This window comes from Psittacula echo (assembly GCF_963264785.1).
Source record: "Psittacula echo genome assembly, chromosome: 6".
In the NCBI taxonomy this organism is placed as follows: Eukaryota; Metazoa; Chordata; class Aves; order Psittaciformes; family Psittacidae; genus Psittacula; species Psittacula echo.
The window spans coordinates 72439076-72460945 of record NC_137743.1 but is presented as its reverse complement, the minus strand read 5'-3'; the positions used below and the strand labels follow the sequence as shown (position 1 = coordinate 72460945).

At 38.9% G+C, this 21870-nt stretch overlaps 1 protein-coding gene across 3 annotated transcripts in view; it reads left to right on the top strand.

The window, feature by feature from the left end:
* Nucleotides 1–21870, top strand: part of INO80D (INO80 complex subunit D) — a 35188-nt gene that overhangs the window by 3100 nt on the left and 10218 nt on the right. For all 3 annotated transcript variants that reach the window (XM_080620454.1, XM_080620453.1, XM_080620455.1), the window contains 4 exons: nucleotides 6929–7024; nucleotides 7136–7382; nucleotides 13164–13912; nucleotides 17028–17136. In XM_080620454.1, coding sequence (XP_080476580.1) covers nucleotides 7165–7382; nucleotides 13164–13912; nucleotides 17028–17136 — 1076 coding nt within the window. In that variant the 5' untranslated portion in view covers nucleotides 6929–7024; nucleotides 7136–7164. The remainder of the gene's footprint in view (nucleotides 1–6928; nucleotides 7025–7135; nucleotides 7383–13163; nucleotides 13913–17027; nucleotides 17137–21870) is intronic.

Below are 21870 nucleotides of genomic sequence, written 5' to 3'. Positions count from 1 at the left end.
TTTGTTTAACCTCATATGCAAGTGCAGATTGTCTGTTATTTGAATAAATAAAAGACTTGGACTTACAGCCCTTTTTTTGTTGAAGTACAGATGTAAAGTGTGCTGTGGTATGTTTAGTCCCTGCTTTCTCTCAGGATCATGGTTTTGATACTTTGAGATAACGTTTTAAAGTACATTTCTGCAATGTCGCAATGGCCTAACGTTCCATTTGTTGCTGTATCTGATTGAAGGCCACCTCTCTGCAGCCCCTCTCACCCTGGGGCTCTCAATGTGGGCCTGTTTACAGCCACACTGAAATAAGTGTGTTTCTGTGCAAGCACGAGAATCTGCCTGTGAGGATGTGATTGCAGGACTGGGGCCTGAGACCTTCTGCTCACATAGAGAAATCTTTGTTGGAAAGACTTCAAAGATAAGGAGCCTGTCTAGAGCCTTAGGTTGGGAATAGCCATGTATAGGAAATTATTTTATTGAAGTCTGTAGGAATGTGCTCTTAGCGACAGTTTTGAATCTTCCTACTTAACATCTTTTCTCTTTATATATCCTTTGAATTTTCCAGAATTCCTAGAGTCTTAAATGGTTGTTGGTTTTCAGGCTTTGGGCTATCGTTGTCACATTTTCTATATGGTACCGTTCATCAGATGAGTGTATCAGCTGAAATTGAAATTCCTGCCTAAGTTTTGTGTAGGAAAAAAGAGAAGAATCTGTGCAGTTTTGGAACAAAATGGGTTATTTTTCCCTCCTCTTAGTTATATTTTCTGATGTTGATTGAAACTTGTTACAAGTCTGTAAGTTTTCTAGCCATTGCTATTAGGAATAATACTTAGATTATACTGCAGTAAATAGAGAAATAAATTTATGTTACCAGTATTGCCTAAAATACACTGATGCTTTTCTGTTAATACATCTGACATCCTTATACAATATAAACTGCCTTTTTGCACAGTTGAGGTAATAAGCTTTCAAAAAAGGCAGAATGAGGACAATGTTGCTGCTTCTGTCTTCCTTGGTAGATTTTAACAAGTGAAAAGAAGTATTCCGAAGCATGATTCCAAGTGGTAACTAAAAATGTCTAGTAAGATCTTAACATATTACAGTGCCTTGATATGTCAGGCACTTGCATGTGAGTGCAGTACCTTGACTTGTGTGTGGCTTTTCAGAGGTCTCTTGAGTAACGATTGTACTCTAGTTAATAAAAGCGTTCCCCACAGGAACTCTTGTAGTTGACTTTTTTTGCTTCCCAGTGTTTTCTGTCTCAATTTGGATGCTTTTACTAACAAAAAGACTCTTGTTGTCAGAATCACAGTAGGCTTGGTTTGGTAGCTTAGCGTAGTAGAGAATTGAGCTGTTAAATGACCAGAACTAAGCCAAAGTTATGGTTAGGTCATAGAACGGGGACAAAAGTTATAACTTCGTTGTGTTGATGCCAACCACAATTCAGTGTGGTGCAGCTTCTCTTGATAGAACAGAGCACTTCACAGAGAGGTGCTAGTTTGCTTAAAGTCTCTTAGTATGAAACAGAAAAAAGGGATGTGTTCTTTAATAATAGCATTTTTACTAATACTGACTGAAGGGTTTTACTGTAAAATAGCTTTAAATGCTTGTCTTTTTGCAATGATTTTTATGGTCTCTGTTCATCTCTGAAAAATGGATATAATTCCATGTTGCCCAAACTTCTTCAGATCTCTATATTTAGTGTTAGTTTCAGCAAAAGGGTCAGGCAGTGACAACATAAGGAATTGTTCTTTCCTTCTTTGTTGAGGAATCAACGAAACTACTGCTGACGCTGTTTGTATGTGTGGAAAAACTGACGTTTTTGGAGATCCATGTTCCACTTTTGGCCCCAAGCTGATGGTTTAGGAAACATATGTAGATGATTATACTTTGTCTGTGAGATTTCATGAAGACACCAAGAAATTTAACATGAAATTTGTGCTAGTATTAGCAAATGCTAAATGACAACAGTTAAGACTTCTTTAATCGTGGCTTTTGTTTGGATGCAATGTGCGAAGCTCAGAGTTCAGTCCTCTTAATTATACATCTTTTAACCACCGACATATAATTGCCTTGCAATTTACAATGCATTTGGGGATTCCATTGCCTAAAAGGGTCTTACGTACATTGAATGTCAAGTTCTGAGCATACATTTAAGAATGTATCCAACCCACATGATTTAAAATATTCTAATATTCTCAGCACAGTGTTTCCTCAAAATTGCCGATTGAGTTTTGAGGCTGTAATACTTTGGGCTTTCTAATAGTGACTAAGCCATTAACTTCTCTGTAGACTACAGATGATGTCAGGTACCAGATTTCTATATGACATAATGCTGATACTCAGGATGGTTTAGCAAAGATTGCCCCCCAGAGTTTGCTGTTGTGCAGTTTTCCAGCCTCTCTGAACAACTGTTTAACTGTTTTGGGAGAGGGTGTGTGGAGTGCAGAGCTACAGCTTTGTTGTTTTGGAGCTGATGTGCGCTGCAAGGGAAATGATTATGCCTGCTTGCCAGTACTAAAAGCAGTTGGAAGCTGGCTTCTTCCTATGCCTGAGAGCAGGTACAGACGGTTGCGCAGGTGTGTACTTGTGTGTATTTAAGTCCTTCATTTCTCTCTTTACAGTCACTTTGCAAACCACCTTCTGGTGTCTTACTGACCACCAGTGGCTGCGCTCAGCAAGACAAGTAGCTCTGCTCTAAGTGATGATGTCACAGTGTGGCTTTGCTCTGTGTCCTGTCTGTCCTTGCTGTAAAGTCTTGCTGGGATGCTAAGTTTCTTGGTCTTCACGTGTCCAGATATGGCTTTCGCCAGAAGAATAAGACTTTCTTCCAGTCAACTGCTCAGGAATAAAAAATGGGAGAAGGGGAGAAGCGAGTGTGTTATAAAATTACAAATGTTAGTGGTATCCCCATAAGAACATAAGAAATACACTGCTGGGTCCGATCAGGGGTTGATCCAACCTAGTATGCTGCCTTGGGCAGTAGGAGTAAATGATGCTATTTAGGAAGAGCATGAAGACCCAGCCACTTTAAGTGTTTCCTTGTCCACCATCCATATTTGTTAAATTAGACAGGCTAGCAGGTACATCACTTATGTCCCCACTGTCTGTGAATTTTCCCATTGTTTTTTTGAACCTGATGATACTTCTATAGCCTCTTGTGACAGCAAGGTCTGGCAGTTCACTACCCATGAGTGGTAAAAATGAAGTGCTACTTTAATGTTTTGAGTCAATCTCTTACTAGCTTCATGAAGTATCCGTAGTTCTAATATTGTGTGATATGGTATACAATTGTTCTGTATTGACCTTATCCCCTACCAGGATTTTTTAAACCTCACTCATGTCTTACATGATTTGGCAATGGCACACATACATTTTTTGGTTCTTCTTTGTTCTTTGCCCTGTTGCTTCTGACCAGCTCAAAATCTTTTATTCAGAATCAGTTGTTTAAGGAAAATTCCTCGAGAAGCAGCCTCTGGTTTCTCTTTCATGGGTTGTGGCTAAAGTTAGTTTGAGCATATGCAGGCATAAGCTATGTTTCTATGCAGGCGTAAGTTATGTTTCTGTTGAACCTTTCTACATCTTCAATGTAAAGTGTAAATGCAAAACCCAAAACAGCTTCCGGAAAGTTTTGTTCCCTGATATTTTTGCAGTGAAGTACAGCTGCTTAAGCATTTGATTTTTTCCAGGGGAAGTCCATGTTTCCGTCATCTCTTACTGAATCCTGTGGCACAAAAATAGTTTCTCCCCCACCCACTGTTTAGCTAAGTGTAGTTTCAGTTCTCTTCAGTTAAGCGACATGTGTCTATTCCATGCTTGTGCTACCTTTTTATGTAGCAACAAAAAGCTCTGTTAAGAACTCCTCTATATTTTGTTCAAAATAAAATATGCCATCAGATTAAATCATAATCAGTAGATTCAAAAATCTTTGTTACTTATATATATAAATATATATATGGTATGCTATGGAATTAATAAATAAAAAAAGCTATTTTTTTAGATTATGTACAACCTCAGTCTCTGATCCTGGCAGTGTATACACATAGCACCACTGTCTTTTGGGAAGTCCATGTAGGAGACTACCAATAAAGATATAATTGCAAGTTTGAGAGAGTTGCTGTAGGCTTTTTTAATACAACATTGGATGATAGGTGTATTAGCTTTGCTTTTGTTTGTTGCACTAATTGATTCCTATCAGGATTTTTAACATGGTTATATTTGCATGAGCATCTCTTCGTGTGTGTATAGACCCAAAAATTGATGTTCCTGCTCATTGATTTCCCTGAAGAGTATTGTCAGTATTTTTGCTTAAATGTTTCATATGGCATTGTACTTGCATCCTGTATCTTTCAGATGAACGAGAAGTAAAATACTATGTCTGCCTTGACACAGTCAAGTTAAATGCAAAAATAAGACTTAATTGTGAGTTAAATCCCAAAGTAAGACTGGGGGCACAAAAATAAATCCAGGATTATAGTGGCTGGGAACTGTGGAGCAGTTTCTTTGCAGAAGCTTAACTAAGGCACATCAGGTATACATTTCTTGCTGGTTGCTTTGGAATGTTCTGAGGTAGTCTTTTTCTTTGGTCTGCTGCTTGATAACCTTCAGAAAAGAAACGTTGCTGGGTTGTGGCAGAAAAGGAGAAGGTCATTGATCTGTCAAAAGCTCTGCAAAGCATGGTCGTAGCTTGAAAGAAGGCGGTAAATAAAACAGAAATAGCAGCACGTGAGTCACTCCAGCTGAAAGATGCGCTCATTCTGTCAAATTTTTCATCCTGTCCAGTATGCCACCAAATAAAAGCTTCAGTTGTGTGTATGGGATGCAATTAGTTAAGACTAAGGCAACCTTTTTGCTGCCTTAGTAATGGAGGAGGCTGTATCTCAAACATATGGGACCCAAACAGAGATCACAGCTCCTGTACTGAGCACGTCACCATGGGATTTATGTTTTTCTTCCATGTTGTTGCTGAAGTGTATGTCAGTATCTGCCTTAAAGGTGTCTGAAAGGATTATTTGCTTCCTAGCATGCCAAAGAAGAGAGGGTTCCCTCTTTCCATTCTGTATGTATGAAGAGCACGGCCAACGGTGAACTTTATTGTTCTTAATACTGATAGGTTGTGAAGGGTCATACTCCAATGATTGATTTCAAATATATGTAGTAAGTGCTCCGTACTTTCATGTACTCATAATGCTTGCAGGCCTTGAGGGAAGTTGGGAAAGGTGATTGGAACTGGATTAGATATCTGTGCCTGTGTTGTGGCTATCCAGTATAAACAAAGTGGGAGGCCTCTACCCCTGGGGGTGTGTACTTGCATGTGTGCGTGGAAAGGGAATTTTGCATGAAGAGGAAATGCGAAATGATCCTTATTATTGTCAAATGAGTAATCAGGTCACTTGCGCTAGTTATGTTTTGTAGCGCATCTCCATTCTGTCTGCTGTGTATGCTGCACGTGTACATGTACAACTGTTTCAGTAATTTTGAGTGTTTTTAAATTTTAGTAGTCTTCTCTCCTTCTGCTCCTAGATAATATGCTAATGTAAGGCCTGGTTTATACAGTTTACTGTTAGAGGTGTTTTGTTCTGCCCTGGTTGCTTTTGTAGGTCCTCCAGTGCCATAGTGCTTTTCGTTTTCTCATGGTACATTTATACAGTGGAAAGTGAAGCCTTATACCTTCACAAGAGGAAACTGCATCTTTCCTGAAAAGGCTGTGTAGGTTTCCTCCTTGCACTCATGTTCTTGCCATTTCAGGCCTTGGGAATAAGTACGTTGATTGAGGTGGTAATCTGACAAATCAGTACGTTTGTCACATACCTCTGATTTATAATGTATTTCCTCATTATCACAGCTATGTACATTCATTTGCTTGGTACATGACACATGAAACTGAACTGAGTGATGAATATACCATGTTTAAAAGAGTTTATTCCGGTGAATATACAGTGTTTCAAAGAGTTTATTCCAGTACTTTTAGGATGGCCTTTCTGAGTAAGAGCTGCCTTTTGAAGACTAAGCTGAGTGTAGCTGAGTAGCTGCAGAATATGTGTACTGTTAATTTTATTTGAAGCTACTTTGGGTTTGTTTGTTTTCTTTGTTTCTTTTTGGGTTTTTTGTTTGCTTGTTTGTTTGTGTTTTTTTTTTAAAGATGATTGCCAAAGACTCCATAATGTTGGGAAATGAAAAGTATGATTATGATTGCATGGGTTTGCACTGTAGGAGTCTATTTTTGAGTGGGGAAAAACCCCAGCCTCTTGCTGAAATATTTCAGCTCTCCTGGCATTGATGGGAGTACTTTCTCTGACATTATTAATGCTCACATTTACCTAAAATTAGTACAAGGAGGTAGGAAAAGCTCTGAAGAGCCATGATGACCTCAGGAAAGACTGCATATTGATGCTTGCAGAAGCTGTGGGCAGCCGCAAGCTCTGAAGACTGTTTATCAGTAATGGTCTTCATGGCAAAGAAAGCTTTAAAACCAAAAAAGCTTTCTTGCACTGCCTGATGAAATTAAGATTTTGCAGAGCAGGGATAGTCACCAGCCTTTTTGTAAGCAGATACTTGAAGTAAAACCTCTGCATTCAAATGGCTTAATTATCATTCAACTTGATTCCTGAAAGCAAGTGATCTAATCTGACACTTAACCTTTCTCAATTTGTAGCTTCCAGTGGCTTTCTGGTGGATGAGTAGAGTTTTGTTTGACAGGTTTAAGTGCGGTGGCAGTAGCATTATTCCCCCCCCCCCCCCCCCCCCCCAGTAATTTCCTTTCATGGTTTCCAAAGATCTGTGAATACTGATTGAAAGCTATCGTGCTAGCAGATTTGGCTTATTGAGTGCTAGCTGAACCACAGGTTTAGTGACTGCACCTGACCACTTAGTTCTTAAGCAGTAATAGTAGCTATTTTATTCTGTCTAACTTTGACCTTTTTGATATTTTCCTTAGACAATCTACTTCATCTTGATTCATCATCATTCCAGGATAGAGGTGTCCTTGGGGCTCTCTCTTAACACTGATATGGTACAGAAGATTTAAAATCAGGTATTGTTTTGGGTCCTTTGTCCCACCAAAATGAAACACACAATCTAGAACTGAATGCCTTTTATTTTTTTCCCCCTTATGTGATTTATCTTAATATTATGATTCTTTCAGCTGATGTTCACAAGGAATAGAGTCACGTGATGTATGAAGGCAAACACATACACTTCTCTGAGGTTGACAATAAGCCCTTGTGCTCATATAGCCCCAAACTGTGCAAGCAGAGGCGACTTAACGGCTACGCCTTCTGTATCAGACACGTTCTGGAGGACAAGACTGCCCCCTTCAAGCAATGTGAATATGTGGCCAAGTATAACAGCCAGCGCTGCACCAACCCCATCCCCAAATCTGAGGATCGTAGGTGAGTTGTCGTTACCTGTTACAAAGCGGTAAGTGGCTGGGACATAGGCATGAGCTTTCTTTTAAGATGCTGCCTGGTTTCAGAGTGGGGAAGGAACTGGCCTAAGTGGATTGAATTCCAGGAGGGAATTTTTTAACAGTTTTAACACCAGTAAACTGTATTTTATTTTCTGTGGGAGCCAAGTACTCAGGAGGCAATAACGTGCTCCCAAGGAAGTTTCTGGGAGTTTTTTGCTTTTCTCAAATTCACTACAAACTGTGGATCAAACCTACTATGCACTACCTGCTGTTCTAATTATTTTGCTCTGTCACTCACAGTATATGCTCTTAGAAAGGCCTGTTTGTTTGGCCAGCTGTGCCAAAAGCACGCTTCCATCTGCTTTTTCATGACAAACGGCTGAAAATGCATACCTTCTGGGCTTTGGGAGCAGTGACACATGGGGCCAAATCCAGAATTACAATTCAGTGTTTGTGATTTGGTATTGATATGTCGTGTTGTATTACTGGATTAAATAAATATTTCTTGATAACAGATGAACCAGATGGGAAAGTGATGTCCACTCCCATTTCTTCTTTGCTTTCCCCCTTCATCTTCCCCTCTCTTCCCAAATTGAGATGCCCAGGGTGCCCAGGTATTAAATGCCTTGCAAGAGATAGCACTTGCAGTTTGTGGAGAGCTGGGAATTCAAACCAGATTTACTGAATTGTGGCCCATACTGCAACCACAAGGGCATTCTTCTTTGCTTTTTAAGGCTTTATGAACACCAGTGTTGTTGGTGTTGCTTGGATTGAAATAGTAGAATTTGTCTTGTCTTGTCTGCCAGGTATGTATGACTTCAGTTTTTCAGTCATTGTTGCAGGCTTTGCATGCAACACAGTATTTAATTAACGTGTATGGTAACTATCTGAGGCTGGATCTGTTAGAAGTGATTTTTTTAACCTAAAATATAAACAAAATATGCCAAAAAGGAGTCAAGCCACCATTCTCTGACCTTTCACATTATGAGCTGCTATTCACTAACCTTTTGCATTATTAGTAGTGTTCCCACTGTGCCCTACACATAACTTCCTTCTCAGCTCACAGCTCCCTCTCTTGTCTGAAACAACATTTGGACTGTGCTCTAAATTAACTTGCACTTCACCTGCCATTTCAGTTGAGGAGACTGATGAAGTGAGAAAAAAACATGAATGTTTGTCAAAAGCTGTAGGGCAAATGCTCAAATGGCACAAGATGAATAACTTTAAGCTGTAATTTGACAGTCGGTGACTGTTTCTTTGCTGCTGTACAGTTGAGGCTCTTTGGAAATAAGCTTGCAGAAATGATCATGGAAATTGTTAACACAAATGGTATGCTGTAATTTCAGATGCAGGAGCTGACTGAACCAGAGTTGCTGTTTACCAAGGGTCATACTTAAAAACAATAGAAATAATACTACTTAATGACACTTTTTTAGGTCTCATATGTTGCCATGGAATTTGAGATTTTTCTTTACACCTTGAATTGAGTTCACACTTTGTTCTTTTTGATTTTTCTCAAGTTAAAGTGAAGTGTGGTCATGACATCTGGTGTATGTTATATTAGAATAATTCAATTGCATGTCGAGTGTCATATTACAGTACTTGAAGAGGACAGCAGGTGTCTGAAGGAGAAAATAAACTTTTAATTTCAAATGAGAGGATGTGATAGTTTGAAAGAATATTTTAAAAGACTGCTTCTTAGGGCAGAGCTTAATTTTAACAATAAAACTTAATGAATGCTAGTGATAAGACTGTGCCTGCTCTAAATTTCCTCTTTTTTGGCAGGCAAACCTGTATCTGTTTCTTAGGTGACTTTTTTCACACTCCATTTGATATAGAGATCTTTGCTATGTCTGAGGTCTTCACTCATAGCTTTTAATTTTCTGTGTACAAAATTGCTGTCAGATGGTCATTTTGTCACAGTTGTAGACATGTAACTGTACATGATCAGAAGCAGGCTGTATGATGCTCTGACAGCTATCTTTCTGGATACTTTTAAAGATGATAAAAAAAGAAGAGTCTTAACAGGACACATGCATTACATGCCAAAAGCTTCATAGTCTGTCCACAGATAATTAAAAAATTATCACTTGACCCCAGACAAATGAGATGCTACCAGCCACAAAGATGTTTAATATGCTCCCATATTAGTAGATTTCTTGTTAACCATTAACATGCTGCAAATTAGATCTATTAATAGTGCATGACTTCACTGCCTTATTTGAAGTCTAGTTTCTCTATTCACTGCCTTATTTGTTTCTCTGTTCACTATCTTGCTTTTTTTAAAGAGTTTGCATGGGGTGATAACAGACATGGGTTCTGTATCTGTATGCCCTCTGAATACGTTTCCTAATTCTTTCTTATCCAAATATATGCATAGATACTGAAATTCAACTTCACTTTCAAGTACAGGGTTATTACAGTTTAGCTGGGTTAAATGCCATTTTATCTCTAATTCTCCTCTTTCAAGAGAATCTTTAAAATATTTTGTTAATATGCAAGATGCTTTCCAGTTTATTTGGATGTACCTTTAAAGGGACAGAATGCAATACCAGTCTGGGATGTAGTGGAAAGCAGAATGGAGTTGTATGTGGAAAGCCATGCCCTAGGATATGCTGGGAAGCAGAATGCAAGTTGTACATAGGAAACTGTCCAGCTGAAGCTTTCAGAGCTTGTCACCTTTTGTGTGTCTCATGTTACGATAGTTTTAGTGGATATCGACCCACTGCTCTTACCATATGTGCTCATTGCATTCGACCTCACCTGCACAAAATAAGTGCCTTTGTCACCGAGTAATGATGGGGTGGAAAAGAGTATATTAGATCTTCAATGTGATCCTGTTATCTGGGAATAACTCAGAGGCAGGTTATAGAAGTGACAAATTGAGCCACTAAGACAGTCACATCAGAATTGGCTCTCATATGTCCAGCTTGACCCTAACAGGTTTCACACTCAGAGCTGCGTGGAAGGGCCTGTGCTACTTACAGGTGCTGTTCCAGTCTTCCCAGTAATGTCTTCCACGGTTGTGGTTTAAACCCAGCCAAAACATAGTACTGTACCAGCTACATGGAAGAAAATTAACTCTATCCCAGCCAAACCCAGGAAAACTACTAATGCCTTTCCTGGCATTACATCTGATCCGAAGTGTTCATTGCCTTAAGTCAGCTGGCTATAGACTGGTTCTGGCAGAGTCAGTTAATATCTGCAGCACTGTGTAAAGTCAGAGCCTGTTTGAACCAGGTCCAACAAAAAAGCCATCCTAGAACTTCAAGGATGGGGAAGTGGGTGTGTGTGCCTGCCTGGCTCTGCATGGGACTAGCTAGAGCCTGAGAAGGCCAGGGTTGGGTTGGTGCTAATAAATTACGTCTAGCCAAAACTGCCTGTGTGTAGTCTTCTCTAGCCAGAGAGAGAAAGACCTAAGTGCTCTTCCCAGTTTCTTCTTGCTTCTTTTACTCCAAGGTGTATCAGCCTCAGTTGTGCTGAAAGGCAGAGAGTTGATAAGAGCCTAAAGCACAGAGCCAGCTCAATGTGTACAGGTGTCTGCAAGTGCTTGTGATCTATATTTTTATTATGTTGTAGCCTGGCATCTATGAGTTCATGTCCAGAGGTGATGCCTGCGTAAGATAAAGTTGATCCAGTGATGCAGTATGGTCAGTTGTAAGAGCCAAAGCTTTATTCTGTGCCGTATAAAAATGATTCTGTTACAGTTAAATGAACAAGGAAAACCCTTGCTAGCCTAAACCTCAGAGAATGTTATCAAGCTTCTTACCTGTTTATTTACCTTATCTATTATTTGCTTTCCCTTTGTTTTTCCCAATGAGAACACACAAGCTAGTTTTACCTTCTCATGTTGGCACAAGCACAAAGTGGTGATATTTAAGTTCTGAACAATAGGAGGGAAGCATTCACGTGCAGCACAGCTCTCTTTTTGTCGGAATTAAAGGGGGAAAAAGATCTCTTGTGGTTTTGTCTGTTTATTGTTTTGTTTTCTGTCATACTAAAAGTGCAGTTGCAACTGATCTCAGTCTTGTTCAAACAAAATACTTTAAAAGTGCTTAATTTTAATTCTGGGAATAGTGCTGTTGACTTTAAGGAAAGCTTTGTTGAGTCCTCATTATGTAATTTTATTTTTAGAAGTGTGTATCTCACTATGAATTTACAGTATTCCAGTGTGTTCTAATAAGGATTTCACACATCGCTGGCTTTCAGCTTGCCTCATCTAGATTTACTTATTGCTTACAACTTAATTATTTAGACAATAATAAGTAGCTGTACTTTTCAGCCTTTTCTGATTTATGAGGCCCTATGGGCATGGATGCTTCAAGAAGCTACATATATGGAGATTGTTAAGGAGCATATATGAATTTGCTTTTTTGGTTTTTACCTTTTATGGACCCTTTACAAGCAATTCACACATAGTTTCTTTAGGGGTGGTTCAACAAGTTGGAAGTCACTAAACTTAAGTGTTAAACCCGGGCGTGGTGGTGGTGGTTTAGGCTTTTCTGCTGTTTTTTCTCCATGAAGACCAGGAATAATTTAATTTTAACCTATTTGTTTAAAAAAACCCTTACCTTTCTTGGATTGATACTGACTGGATTTTAAATACCTTCATGGGTATTTCCTTATCTTGTCCATAGATACATTGATATAGGCATCACTCTTTCCCTATATCTTTGTTTTCATCTATAAGCTGCACATTATAGATGGAATCCTGCAAGGGCAGAAGTCTTGATTGCTGGTGGCATTCTACAGAGGCAAAAGGGGCCTGCCTGTGTGAAACAGGAAAAGGATCAGATCATAGTTTCTACATTTCTGTTAACTGCTTGTTTTAATCAAACAAAGATTAATTGTTTACTTCTCAGTATGTTTTTTTTTTTTATCTGTGGCCATAAGTTGCAACTCTTTCCTCTTAATTTTCATGGCAGACTTTCAGAGACTTTTTTCCCTTTTTTTTTCTCTTTTAATAGCATGACTTTCAAAGCTTTTTTTTTATATGTGTATTAGAAGAGCTTAAAATCCATGTTTGTGGATTGTATGTATACGTATTCCTGTCATTGTGTAACCATTTTCTAGCAGCAGAGAACTTCTTTTAAACTAGGTTTTTGTTTGAAGAACATTCAGCTAATTCTCTGGCTACAAAATTCATCGTGTTAAACTACTATTAAATATTTATGCTACTGTTCATCCAGTGCAAATAGTGACCCTTCTCAGCAGGTGTCTGTAGTGAGATTGTCCATATAAGAAACTGCTCCCTGCTACAGCGGAATTCATAATAATACTAATGTGTGTGTTGATGAAAATGTTAGCCACTTCCAGTGAAAGAACAGTCAAATGGAAAGAAGTAGTCTTCAATGTACTTTTTCTTGGGAGCTTGTCAAATGATCAGATTTAATGTATTGAGTTCTTGATGGTTTATGTGTCAGACAGTGCATTTGTTTTGTTCACTTTGTTTTGTGAGTATTTACCCTGTTAGAGAGTAAATATTTTGAATGGTTGTGCATGAATTTCCTGTGAGTAATGAATGAAGACTTTTATATCTTGAGATTACAAATTGTCACTTGTAAGATTTTGTTTTCTGTTACAGGTTGGGAGCACCACAGTTATCTGTTGTATTAGAAGCAGTTATGGATGCTTCTTATAAAACCTCTTGTGTTTCAATCTGTATTCACATGAGTTTGGGGAGGCTTCCCTTAGTGATGTCTGTTTTCTTCAGATTTTACCTACAGGAGTTGAGTTAGTCACTGACTGTTTTTACTTTTCAAAGGTACTGCAACAGCCACCTGCAGGTACTTGGCTTTATACCGAAAAAGGAGAGGAAGAAAAAGAATGATCCCATAGAGGAGGTAAAGGTCAGGCATCAGATGGATGCTATGGCCTTCAGTCTGACAGTGCCCACCCTAGCCTTGAAGATGCCCAATGGACTGGATGGGATGTCCCTCTCCCCTCCAGGGGCTAGGCTTCCTCTCCACTACCTGGAGGCAGAATTAGAAGACCCCTTTGCTTTCAATGAGGAGGATGATGACCTAAAGAAAGGGGCAACGGTGAGGAAAAAGTTGCAGAGCAAGTTGGCTCAAAACCGGCAGCGCCAGAGAGAGACAGAGATTTTAAAAGTTCGCCAAGAGCACTTTAGCCCCCTTCCTGCACCTTTGCAGCAGCAGCCTCTGCAGCAGCAGCGCTCCCATCTGCCACCTTCATCAGCTTTGTTAAAGCCGACAGGGCTACCGCAGGGCATAGTCTGCAAGTCACCTCAACCTCCGAACACCAGCCTACCAATGCAGGGAGTGGCACCCACCACACACACTATAGCACAAGCCCGGCAGTTGTCTAACAAGAGACCTCTGCCTCTCCTGCCACCCGCTAGGGCTCCTGTCACAGACCCTCCAAGGACTGATCGGGTCCTCATGAAAGCCACAGCCTTCTCTCCGCACTTGTCCTGCATGAGCCGGCTACAGAGACTGGTGAAACTGTGCACTCGAAAACAGCAGCTGGAGACTGATCTGTTTCCACATTTAGGTGGGTAGATAATAGACACACTGCCACTTCTTTTTTTTAACTTGCAATCAGAAGACAACGGGGAAATGTCTTCCTAGCTCTGTCCTGCATTTGTGTGTTGTCCTGACAAATAACCCTGAGTAGGTAATCTCTGGATGTTTTCTTTAGCCCTAAAGTGCTCAGAGAATGCCTGGACCCATCCGGTATGGTTTACGGCATTTTGCTTGTTTCTTAATGTTCTGTTAACCATTTGGGAAATCAGTCAGAAGTGTAGAAAACACTGCTTGGATGATAGATGTTGTATAGAAGGTTTGCAACTCCAGTAATAAGGGTGGTGCCAGCTGTACACACACAAGTGAGCAAAGTTAGAGTGTTAGCTGTGTGACAAGTGCACATTACAAAATGAGCGAAAGTAAAAGTTTGGAGATTTGGTCCCTCATTCTCTGCAGATCCAAATTTCCAGTTGACTGGGAAAATTGGAGCACAAGAGAATTTTTCTTGATGGGGCCTATTGGTGTACAGAATATGGATGAACAAAAGCAAAAGGCTACTGGAGGAGGGCAGCACCGTTACAGAAGATAACTGGGGAGGTGAAGTCTTGTCAACATTCCAGAGCAGGAATAGTTTCCTTCTTATTATCTAGGAATCATTACAACCACTTGCTGCTTGAGAAGATGTAAGCTAATATAACCAACTTGCTGCTAGGTCGGTAGTACTCTCTAAAGCGTTAAGAAGGTGGCTGATCTTATGGCTTATTTGTCTGATTATGAATACAGACCTAGGTAGACCTAGACAAACTTGTTTTCTCCCTCACCTGCCAAAGTCACCTTACTTTTCTGCTTAGTTTTAGACTGAACTTTTCTAGCAAGTAAAATACTGATAGTGTCAAGAGAAATGGGAATCCGTGGATGATATTAGAGCAGGAATGCCTTTTATGATGGGCCTTTCTTAAAAAAAAAAAAAAAAGACTTCAAATAAATCTGGATGTTCTTCATACAGCATCTTATTTAATTGCAAACATCTGTAATTTTTGCTATTTCAATTAACCTTTTTTAATTTGCTATTAAGATCTGTCCTTTGGCACTCATGGGATAGCTTGGCTATTTGTTCAGAAGATAATTAGCATCCCATAGCATGTCTCCAAAGGAGGTTTTTCAGAAAACCTCTTTGATGGTCCTATATATAATGCGTGTCTCTTGAGGAATGGCAACTCCAGAGGCACTTCTGAGTGTCACAGACCCCAAAAGCTTAGAAAGTGACCCATGTTTTGAGAGACTGTAGAAACATCACTTTCTGTGTTTAAAGTTTACATTCTCAAGTGGTCAAGAGAATACAGTTTCCTGAAAAAGAGGCATAGTACAAAAACTGATTAGACCTATGAACATGTTCATCTGCATAACTGTATGTGTATGCTATTAGAACATTTTCTGTTTGGCAAAGTAACAGAATTCACATATTAAGTGAGAATGGAAAATACATTTGTTATTTATTCATAATATGCCTTTATATTAAGGACTAGTTATGCTGGTTCAGAGAATTTCAGGATTTCTTTTTTATGACAGAGTAGCACTAGAGATAACTACACAGAATCTTTAAAAAGGTGCAGCCAGTTTTATGTGTACCTACATTACAGCCAAGTAATTGGTATTAATGTAACTGCAGTCTTCAGTGTGAGTATAGCTGAATCTGGATTAGATTTTATTCCTTCATTTCTGCAATGCCCATTAGAAGCAATACAGTGCGATCTCTGGTTTTATTTTTAAACTTTGGGTAAATAATTTGTTACATGGTAACAACTGTGGACATCTTTATCTAGTTATTAAGTTGGGTTTTTTCATTCTTTAATGGAAGGTGTAGGAGTTAAACAGTTAAGTTGAAGGTAAATTCTGGCATTTCATTAAATGTCTTAATAGATTTTAATTTATTTCAAATGAATATCTTGAAAATAGGAATGAAGAATAGAATTTTCAGGCTGCCAAAGTTCCTGAAAAATATGATTTCTGATATTGCTGGTTTACGTTGAAGCGTTGCTTCTCAATGATGAAGGTGCTCCTGATGATGGGTGGTATTCTAAGTGTGTGTGTCTAACTCTGAAAGTAGGTGGCCAGATACTGATGCGTTTACCAAATTCAAAGCATCTGACTTCAGAATCATCTCAGAGTTGTTTAGTTTATTTTTAACAAAAATAAAGTGCTCCTTAACTTTATCCCAGCTACTGCTCCATTTTCAGGGAGCACACAAGAAAGTGAAAATGTAATAGTGCTGGCTTGTAAATGCAGTTATGGGATTTGATCCCACATGCTGCAAGGAATTGGCAAGAATTCCACTGGATGTGGGAGAGAGAGTAGGAAAAACTGCAAAGGGTGAAGTTCCAGATAAACTGTTCCACCTGAGAACTTGCTGGGCTCTGTTTCTGGCTGTTCTGTTCAGTTGTGTTCAGCTTGACTGAGGCTGCTGGTGCATACAATAAGTTGATCCTACTGCATCATCATTAAGCAAAAGCATGCTGCTTAGCAAAAGTGTAAGAGCATTTGCATCTCTCCCTTAAGCTCTGTTTTCATGCTAATGTATGCATTTGGCAGACAATTACAGAGGCTGAGCAGAGGAACATTCTGTGTAGCTGTGTTTCTGCCTCTGTCCATGCTGTTCTGTTTTGCAGTTTTCCTATTCTCCCTCTCTTCTGGCACAGAGCAGGGGTCAGAATATGAGCAGAAATGAAAGTGACCTATTTAGATCATATAGTATTAAAAATTACCAGGCACTCGTTTCCTCATGGCAGGGAGTTCTCTGTTACCTCGTCTCTAAAGATCTCACGTGCTTGGTATGAAAGCTGGAATATTTTTCTGTGGTTGAGAAAGCTGGTGATCTTGCTTCCACTGCTTGTGGATAAAGAAGCCAATAAGGATTTTAAAAGGAAAACTCAACTTTGACAAAAATCAGTGCATGCTATTTGCACACTGTAATGGAACTGTCACTGTAACTTTTCCTGTATCATTGAGAATATTATATTACTTTCTCAAACATAATTATGCTTGTGATTATACTACACGTTCATCTTTTGTACCATAGTTTGCTCAGAGACTTGTATGAGGTAGATACACTTCTCATCCAGCTTTCGTGTTTTCAATTCCCTTAGGGCTGGATTGGTCTGAAGACAGTGGAGAAGAGTTGGAGGATTCAGAGCAAACCTCCCCTTACCAGGTTGCATGGTCTATCCGAGAAACCCTCGGCTATGATAGACATGGGTGAGTATAATTCTTTAGTATTCATGTTGGCACTGGTGGAATAAATCATGTAAATGTGAGCTTCACTTCAAGTGGAGTTAGTAGAATTTAAGCACTTCTTCAAGTGCTTTGCTGAAACAAAGGATTGTTTGAACTCATTTGTTTGCAAGAACTATGAAACAGCTTGTCACCTTCTGTCCCAGTTTCTACCTAACTTAGACACCTTTGTGCAGTCTGCTATCAGAAGGATGCATCAGGAAATAATTCAAGCTTATTTGCCTAAATTTAATTGAGTTTGGTTGGATTTATTCATTAACTTGCGTGCCTTGCTGAGTAGAGGTAATTCCTGAATTAGAAGCAAATGAAAGTAGTTGCCATTGGTTTCTTTTCTACTGTCTGTGAATGGCTTTATTAGTAAACTTGCTACATTTTACTCATTAATCTTTACAGTAATTGTGCAGGATGACGTTTTAATGTGTTTTTTTTAAAGGCTGAGGCACTTTTCATAATTAAGTGTTGAATAAACCTCTCTCATTCTCCCAGCTATTTGACAGGAAGTGTTGTGATTGAAGGTATAAGCAGAGCTGGTGCAGAAAGACTTACAGTGTTCTCCATATGCTGCTACGTGATAAATCTGAACTTACAGCAGAATATGATAATATATGTGTATTAATGTAAACATTTTAAGGTGCAAAGTTAAAGCAAAGCATCCTAAGCATAGTATTTTAACATAACTGAAGCATGTTGATAACAAAAGGAAATTGGGGTCTCAATAAAATTTGTGCTTTTTATAATGTGATTCCCTTTCACTATGAAACTGGACTTTTTGAGACTACAACTCTCTCCCTTTGTTTAATTTTTAAATATCACAGTTAGAGTAATGATGTTAATGAAATGTTACTTTGTTGTTACATGGAAATTCTGAAACTTACCAGCACTTCTCACCATCTCTAAATTCTGCCCACAAGGTGAACAACTTAGCTCTATCTCTGTCATGAGTACAGACACCAGGATGCTACATACAGAGAGCCTTCAGTGAATCGAAGGCTGTGTAGACTTCACTTTGTTACAAAGAAGGGGTTTTTCCTGTTATGAATGGCCATTGTTTTTTAGGGCATCAGCAGTCAGAGAGAGAGTGAGCTTTCACAAACACTAATTTTAACTTAAAAGACAACTTTTAAATTAACTGTTTCGAGAAAACATGAACAGACTTTCAGACTTTTAAATCATACATAATTTTCAGAGCAGATATATCTGTTAAATAACTTCACTTGCACTCGTCTCTCTTTGACATTTGATCTGGTTTTCCCATAGATCCCTTTTTTTCTTGTAAACTTATAAAGGTCATCTCTGTGTGTTCTGTCTTCTGTTTGTCTTAACTTCCTTCAGATTCTTCCTACTCTTTTCACATACTGGGAGAAAATAATAGCTTGCCTTGACGTTTTCTGTTCCATTCTAGCATTTTTTGCACCTCAATTAAACACTGTCTTAACTAATCATGATGGATAATTTTTTGCATGATACTAGCTGGTTTTGTACTTCCCATTAGCCTGCCCAGCGTTAGCTCTTTAGCTACTTTCCTAATTTTGTTTATAGATAAATATTGATGCATTCACTTGATGTCAGCCTTCTTAAACTTTAATTCCTATTATGCAAGCTTCTGTAGTGGCATCTATTACCAGTAATGTTTCACCTTAACACTTCTGCAGTGTGGTCTGGCTGCTGCTAAAAATGAATTAGCTCAGGCTATTTCTTGGGTGATTTGAGTTGTCAAAATGACTCTGTCTTGCTAATCCAGAATGGTGGCTCCTAACTTAGTAAGACAATGACTTGTCATGAGTCTGAATTTTACCAGAAAACCAATGGAGGTTGTTCCCCAAAACCTTTAGATTCTGAAATCACATACCTAAATTTACAGGAGTTTACTTTCTTTTTTTCATAGTAAAATGAAAGCTATTTTTTCCTCTGTTCACTTGTGTTTGAGCTCATGGGCCCTGTGCAAGAGGGATAATTCTCCACCAGCTAACTCCATTCTGTCTTTTTCCATTGGACTTCGTGGAACACAGTAGGAGTGGTGCTTCTCAGAACAGACCAGTAAAAGAAAGCCAAAAATCAGTTTCTTTGTTACTGGACAGCTTGTTCTCAGTATTTCTGGTTGTGTGATTGTGGGGGTAATCTTCTAACTTCCTGTTGAACTTCTTTGTGATACTCTAGCAGCTCTTAAGCTATCAAAAATTCACCAGATTTGTTTAAAATTCACGTCTTAATGGTAATACATTTTTGAGTTCCCCTGTATTCTGGCCTTTCAATCTGTAAAATTCATGTTGTTGCAGTCATCTGTGTAAACACAGGGCAAATGTTTGCTTTTATTATTCTGTCCTTTAATTCTGAAAAATTGGGGTTCCTGTGTCACAGGGTTCCAGGATGCAGTGCTTCCAGGCAGGCATAAGTGTTTGAGTTCAAATAGTAGTGCAGGGAATTGGCACTGGACACAGTGCAGAGAGGAATTCCCCACAGGAGCAGTGATTTGGAGGGAAAGCAGGGGCTGTTCCCAGCCCAGTGAAGTTCACTTTCCAGTGAAGTTTCCCCCCAGATGATTCAGTGACTGGGTCTTGCAGCTGAGAAAGTGCTGGAAAACAGATGACTTTAAAACAGAGTAGTTTTTCACTTCTTATGCTGAAATACAGATAAAGTGAGCATTTCAAGTAGCGAGTTTGAAAAGGGAGTGTGAGGGTTGGAGTCCTGCCTCATACCAACTCACTCAAAGGAGGAAATACCACCACTGTATTGTGAAAGTTGGATTTATTAGCTCCCTGTAACTAAGAAGAAGGGAAGGTTCTTCAAATCCCTCCTTACAGAGGGTTTTGAAGTATAGTTGTTGAGGTGTGTCAGACTAGAGAGTGTGTTCTCCTGGTTCCCTGGTGGTGCCTGGCTGCTCCCCGCTACCCTTTTGCTCTTCCTTTCTGCTGCTTCATGCTGCCTTCGTTTTGTTCATGAACACGCAGTGATAATTCCCCTGATGTTTACGTATGACAATCTTAAAGGGAAGGGTTGGGAAGGAGCATTTTGGATTATCAAATGTTTTGCGTGCACTTTCATAGGAATGAAATGCCACACATTAAGTTGAACTTCTGAAGTTTTGTATGCAGCTTAAGAGAATAAACTGGAATAGAAGTTGGTAAACTTGTTTATGAAAAGACAACAATAAAAGTACCTTTCAGTTTCAGTACTTGCCTAATGAAGAAAAAGAAGGCAGTGTTATTGTGATATTTTTAGGTTTCTTTAAACATATAATTTGTTTTGTTTAATCTTGCTGGCCTGGAAAGAGAATTCTGAATAGACTTTTAGAAACTGCCTAAAAATAAGCCTTTGCCCATTGCAGGCATGATTTCTTTCTATGTCTTGTATGTGTGTCTTCATCTACTTCCTTAAAAATGCAGTTCAAAATATTGTAACATAGAATGACTTTTCTCTGTCTATTTCAATAAGAAAGAAGTAAAAAGTCTCAAATATATGGACACTTGAATTAATAAACCATCTTTTCACCCAAAAGAAACACTGAGGAATATTCCTGTCTTTTTAAAAACCTAATTTGTAACCATATTTAAAATTAAATCACTTTGTATGCAACTTCGTTTAAAAATCTTGGCCCAGAATCGGAGACCTTAAACCTACCTATATCTAATTGATCCCATTCATATATATTAAATAGCACACAATTAGATTTTTCTAAGCAGTTTGTTTTTGCCAGCAGCCATTCTTGCTATCCCAGATCTTTCCATTGACAATGTTAAACTATTTTAAACATTACATATGTTAAATATTTTTACTAAGTTGTATTTGTTGCTAGGCACGTAACTGCAGAGGCTAATTACTTGTAATTTATGCTTCTAGAAAATTGCCTGTATTCTGTTTTAACAAACAAAATATGTAGTATGGTTGACTTTAGATAACATTATATAAAAATGTGTTTGTGTCAAGGCAGTGTTTGCTCCTGTGGACTCTTTGTGGGCAGCCTTAGTGGAGATCGATGCAGTCTGTTATATTTGGCCTGCATGTAAATAGAATAAGAGTTTCCAGAAAGGATAGTAGGTCTTAGTCATGCTGCCTTTCAGGGACAGCTGTGCTGCCTCCATTTCTGAATCTTGCTTTATTTAGTAAATATCATGGCTGATATCTTGCATCTCTTCTATCATCAGCCAGTTGGGGTTTGCTTTGCTCTGCACAGGTTTGGATGTAAGCGCATTCAGTGTCACTGGCCAAGCTCTGCAGTCTGATCCTTAGGAGCTTTTAATTTGCTTCTTTTGTTTGGACTTGGTTCTTTCCCCCTGGCATTCCTTTGTTTCACAGGTAGGGAAGTTAGCAGAAAGTTTCTCTGATCTGTAAGGAAAAACTGAACAAACTCTGCTTTGCTTAGATTCACTGCATGCTCTTTGTTGCTCCGTGAGCAAAAATTAATCATTCTACAAACTAGAATTCTTCTTGTGGAGGGCTTCTGGGTAGCTTCATAGGCCTTGTTGTTTTAACAAGTCCCAGTGATGGTTTTATTGTTACATGATTTTTAGTTCATTTAACTGAATGTGTTGTCATGGTTTGATGGTCTTGTTGATATGTACCTGGACATACAGAAAGCCAAGATAAATGGGAACAGGCTTTCTTAAGCAAAGAAAGAATTGGACTAGTCCTTCATCTGCTCACTGCTTAGCCTTGGTCTAATTTTTCCCTCAGTGCATTTCTTCTCCGTGGCTGCATTGT